The 5714-nt window shown below is 48.8% G+C and overlaps 1 protein-coding gene across 1 annotated transcript in view; it reads right to left on the bottom strand.

Moving 5' to 3' along the window:
- Positions 1-5714, bottom strand: part of slc44a1b (solute carrier family 44 member 1b) — a gene marked incomplete in the record, with an annotated part of 18449 nt that overhangs the window by 5657 nt on the left and 7078 nt on the right. The window contains 11 exon segments of the mRNA XM_014012162.1: positions 587-823; positions 929-1066; positions 1191-1274; positions 1380-1536; positions 1693-1861; positions 2034-2220; positions 2327-2481; positions 2550-2639; positions 3519-3688; positions 3772-3865; positions 4134-4270. Of these exon segments, the coding sequence (XP_013867616.1) occupies positions 587-823; positions 929-1066; positions 1191-1274; positions 1380-1536; positions 1693-1861; positions 2034-2220; positions 2327-2481; positions 2550-2639; positions 3519-3688; positions 3772-3865; positions 4134-4270 (1618 nt within the window).

The following is a 5714-nucleotide window of genomic DNA, read 5'->3' on the forward strand; positions in this document are numbered from 1 at the left end:
GGGCGGGGCCAAACAAAAAGGTCAGGAAATCAGGGGGGCGGGGCCAAAATAACAGGTCAGGTGTCAGTTGATCGGGGTGATAATTTGATATTAAAAATATGACAGACCCTGACTCGTGACAGACCCTAACTCATGACAGACCCTAACTCGTGACGGACCCTAACTTGTGGCGGACCCTAACTCGTGACAGACCCTAACTCGTGGCGGATCCTAACTCGTGACGGACCCTAACTCGTGACGGACCCTAACTCGTGGCGGACCCTAACCCGTGGCGGACCCTAACTCGTGACAGACCCTAACTCGTGACAGACCCTAACTCGTGACAGACCCTAACTCGTGGCAGACCCTAACTCGTGGCAGACCCTAACTCCTGTCAAACCCTGACTGGTGTTGGACCTTGCCTGTGGCAGACCCTTACTGGTGTTGGACCTTGCCTGTGGCAGACCCTGACTGGTGTTGGACCTTGCCTNCCTTGCCTGTGGCAGACCCTGACTGGTGTTGGACCTTGCCTATGGCAGACCCTTACTGGTGTTGGACCTTGCCTGTGGCAGACCCTTACTGGTGTCCGGTGAAGGTGCGGTCTCACCATCAGAGCTTTGTCCATGAAGAACTCCTTCCCTGGAGTGCCATCGTTGTACTTGGTGTCGATGGCGAAGCACAGGAAGAGGACGTCCACCACGATCTCAAAGATGGACAGGAAGCAGTGAGCCACCAGGAAGGAGAAGAGACACACGATGACGAGCGGCAGCAGCCACTCTGCGTAATCCCGCTGGTAGTTCAGGAGCAGGACGCCGGCGAACGCTGTTGACGTCATGATCAGGATCTGAGGAAACGGGTTTTCGGACACACAGAGCTGTCTGTTAATATTTGTTTATTTTTTTTAATCATATTTTCACCAGAATGAGACCAGACTGGAAAAAACGCTTACCTTCCCCAGGAAGAGCACAAAGTCTCCGACGGCGTTGATTGTGGCGACGCGCAGGGCGTTCTCCACCAGGATGACGAAGGCGTCGCGTGCCGACGTGCAGAAACTGGTGCTGTTGATGGCTGTGGCTGCATATGCATTCTGGGAAAAATAAAAAGATCAGATGGAGGTGAGAGGGGAGGGGCTAGGTGAGGGGGGAGGGGCTAGGTGAGAGGGGAGGGGCTAGGTGAGAGGGGAGGGACGAGGGATAATGAGATGCGATTACCTGATTCAGGTAGTTGAGGCACTTCTCCAAACACCACAGGCAGCAGATACAGGATTTGAGCAGGCAGCGAGCGAACACGTTCTCCTGGGAACAACCAGCGGGTCACAAGACATCAGAACAGAACTTTTTTTGGGTCCAAAATAAATAAATAAACATCCTAACAGAATCAGGCCAGTGAAGGGCTCATACCCGTCCTTTGAGCTGGTTGTGGATGTACATGAGGACGAGTCGGGGAACTTTCACCAGCGTGATGATGAAGGACCCCTTAGCAACGGTACCCAGGTGGTACCGGACCAGCCTCAGAACCGAGGACAGGATCGGGGTCACCGGGAGCCGGTTCTTATCCCTGAAACACAAAAAGCTTTTTTGTTTAGATCTTGAAGAGGCGGTCGGTAGGTCAGAGTCCAGATCCAGCATCCATTTGGGTCCCGTCTAGCTCCACAGATCCAGCTGGAAGTTCGGGTCAGGTGTAGATCTTGTGCCATCAGGTGTTCAGACTCACCTGGTGAAGTAGTAGGTGACCACAGCTCCGGCTACAGTCATCTGCTGACAGGCCAGGATGAACTCGCTGATCCAGACCAGACCCACGGCGTGGTACCAGGTCAGGTACTGAAGAGGACCCGTCAGTCTGAACTCTGTTAGTCCTGTCTCCTCATTCTGCTCCGGGTTCCCTGCAGAACCAATCAGAACCGATCAGAACAGAGCTGCAGTTCCACCTGTCGGCCAGCAGAGGGCAGTCTGTAGCTGGTGAACACAGACTGAAGAACTTGCCCGTGTGTGTGTGTGTGTGTGCGTGCGTGCGTGCGTGCGTGCGTGTGCGTGCGTGTGCGCGCAGCGGCTAACCGGTGGTCCCCAGGAACAGCAGCACCAGGATCCAGTAGACCCAGAAGAGGAGGAGTGCAAGGAAGGTGACGAAGGGCTGCAGGGTGAGGAGGGGGAGGTGGATGAAGACTTTGCCGGCGACGTGGAACAGAGCGATGGTGAGCGCCACTCGTTTCCTCATGAAGAGCATCAGCAGGAGCAGGATGATCTGCGCGCACACACACACACACACACACACACACACACACACACACACAGAGTCAGCGCCACGCTCTGCGCCCCGGCGGCAGCGTTTGTTTCGCCGTCATACGTACGGTGAAGATGGTGGCCGATGCGGCGTACACGAGCAGCGCCTGACCGCTGTCCCTGCTCGGCTCCTCCTTCGACTCCTCCTTCGACACCTTGGAGGACGTGTCGTTGCCGTACAGCCGGTGGTCGATGTAGAGCCACCAGAGGACGCTCGTCCCCGCTGAGACACACAAACGCTTCAGGTGAGACATGAAACGGACAACCTGCCCGCACAGGAAGTGACCTCACCAAGGGATCCAAGGACGACCAGCGAAGTGAGGATCCAGACGAGGACGGCTGAGATGTAACGAATGATCACCATGAGAATCATGGACAGGACTGAAAGACAAGAGGACAGCAGTGACGGTGTGTTGCGTCTCGGGTTACAGGAAGTGACATCACGGCCTGTTTTCAGCAAGGTTATTATAGTTTTGGATTTTTCAGTACAGTTTAGTTTTATTTTGTTGTGACTTTTTTTTAATTTAGTTAGTTTAAATTCGTTTTTACAGTGGATTTGCTAGTTTTTATTAGTTATTATTGATTTTTTAATTCTTAGTTTTAGTTTAGTTTTATTAGTTATTATTACTTTTTTAATGCTTAGTTTTAGTTTAGTTTAGTTTTATTAGTTATTATTACTTTTTTAATGCTTAGTTTTAGTTTAGTTTTAATAGTTCCAGTTAGTTTTTTATAGTTTGAATAAACATATTGATGCATCCTCCAGCTTGTGATGTTCCTGTGAGTTAACTAACCAACAGATATTTGGTCTCTAGTTAAATCAGTCCATTATAGCAACAACTTACTAAAATAATTGTGTACCTCGGTTTAATTAACTAAAACTTCAGTGATTATTTCAGGACGATGACAACAGTTTGTCTCCAACCTGTTGTTTGTTTTTCATGGAGCTGCTGAGAGAAGCTAACGTGTCAGATAGTCACAGTTAGCATCTTGTGTGAGTTTGATTCATGCAGTTTTTCTCTTCAGAAGTATTCCACCTGTTTTATCACCTGTTTCCACTACAAAACACTTGGTTTGATTTTTCTCTCAGTCAGATTTAAATCACAAAGTGGACGTTGTTGTTTTCTCCCAACTTTTACTGTCGTCATTTAGCAAATTGACAAACATTAAAACTAAGGATATTCTGTCTATAATTTCAGTTAGTTTGGTAAAAAGATTATACATTTTCAGTGAACTATAATAACCCTGGTGTTCAGCTCTCACCCAGCGCCAGGACGCACAGCCCGATGATGATCTCCTTGCTGGCTGCGACGCCGGCGATCAGTCGGTGCAGGACGCTGCTGTCCCCCACGAACGTCACCACGGCCTCCGCAAACTTGGCGTAGCAGGAGACGTCCACCGGGGTGCAGCGGTTAAAGACCGGCAGCGGCTTGCTGAGGACAGACGCAGAGGTCAGAGGTCAGGGGGAGAGGACGGGCGTCCCTGAACTGTCTCTGAGGGGCGACGAGAGACGTACCTGCGTGGGACAGGAAGTTTGGGACATTTGGAGAATCTCTCGGGGAGGCCGGGATATTTGTGACCCGCTAACTCGTAGGAACACAGCTCTGAGCCTGAAACAGGAAATACATCTTCATCATCATCATCATCAGCCTGAAACCTCTGGACACAGGTGAGACAGGTGAGCTGGCTCCTCTGTGGGACAGAGGCTCCTCACACACGGCGGCTGTGAGGTCATGTGATCAGATGTGCGTCACGTTTCACAGACAGTGAACGCTCTGAGTCACAGAGTGGCACCAGTGACTCACAATGARGCGTTTGTGTTACAGTACAGAGTGTGCGTCTGTGCGGTCCTGTTCCACACGTCTGTGCTGAACTCACCGTTGACCATGGCGAACCTCATCAGGTCCTGGTAGGTCTTCAGCTCCTCAGAGGGACACAGCGAGACGCACAGYGCCATGGACTTGATTTTCCTCTGGACGATGTCGATGTTGCAGGGATCCAGGAAGAAGACGAACCTTCAGAGACAAAACACAGAAACGTGTCTGAAAGACTCACYTGTTTTAACTCTGAATGACTCGACGCTTTCAGGTGTCCTTCAGGTCATGTGACCAGCTGTCAGCTGTTTACAGACGTGTTCTGGTTGCTTTAGAGCTCTGCAGCCAGTCGCACCAGTTTCATGGGAAACAGGAGAGTTGCAGTAAAAAACAGAACAGCCGAGCACAAAAAACAGAGGAGAGGTGGGAGAAAACATGTGACTCAGCACAACAACAAACCAACACAAACATGTGACTCAGCACAACAACAAACCAACACAAACATGTGACTCAGCACAACAACAAACCNACATGTGACTCAGCACAACAACAAACCAACACAAACATGTGACTCAGCACAACAACAAACCAACACAAACATGTGACTCAGCACAACAACAAACCCACAGAGTTAAACATTCGCTGCTTCGCTCCCACAGATCTCAGACCCAGGATCAGACCACCTGGAACCACTCCAGACCACCTCAGACCTTGTTAAACCAAGGGGCGGAGCCAGAGGGGTGGCCAGMGTGGCAAGTGTCACCCCAGGCATCTGATTGGCCACCCCAGGTGCCCACCTTAAATGACTGACAGGTGGGGGATCACATTTGGCAATAACAGATGGTCCGTTAGAGATAAAAACAAAGTAAATATCTGTCCTGCAGCTGGATTATCTAGAGAAGAGGAGACCTGTCTCTTTACTAAACCCCTGAATTAATATAAAAGCAACAATTTCACCAAGTTTCAGCTCAATATAAAAAAAAAACAAATCACAAAAATAAAATGTACGGCGACAAAAAGAAAAAAAATCTTAAAATATCTGCGCCTTTTTTTCTCAAAAAATAAATTTAAACAATAATGATCTTCAAACAAAAACTAACAAACAAAAAACATGCACAAATGGCACAGACAAATATGCATAAATAAAACTTAGCTGAATTGTAACCATCTGAAGTTAGCTTTGGTGGCCATCTTGGATTTCTTATTTACAATCAGATTTTGTTAAAGATTATTCTTGGCTACTACTAAATAAATGTTGTGTATTTATTGGCTGAATTATAGCCTTTTGTTAAATTAGCATTAGCGGTTAGCTTAAATTGGGACCAGCAATCATTCTTGTCGACACCGCAACAAAACATTTCAGCTCAATTAGTCTTAAAATGTGAATTGTAGCCATTTAAATCCAGCTGTGGTGGCCAAGCTTAAATGTTCAAATCCAGGATAGTTTTCTTTATTTATAGTGCCACCCCCCCCCCCACACCCCCACACACACACACACACACACACACACACGACACCTTGACCACCTCTGTGCCACTTTGTACAAAAAGTCTAGCTCTGCCCATTTAATCCCCCCAGGCTTCCTCAGTCCACCTCAGTCTGTGTCGGACCTTGTTAATCTCCTCAGACCTCCTCGGTCCACCTC

This window comes from Austrofundulus limnaeus, unplaced genomic scaffold (assembly GCF_001266775.1).
Source record: "Austrofundulus limnaeus strain Quisiro unplaced genomic scaffold, Austrofundulus_limnaeus-1.0 Scaffold89, whole genome shotgun sequence".
NCBI lineage: Eukaryota > Metazoa > Chordata > Actinopteri > Cyprinodontiformes > Rivulidae > Austrofundulus > Austrofundulus limnaeus.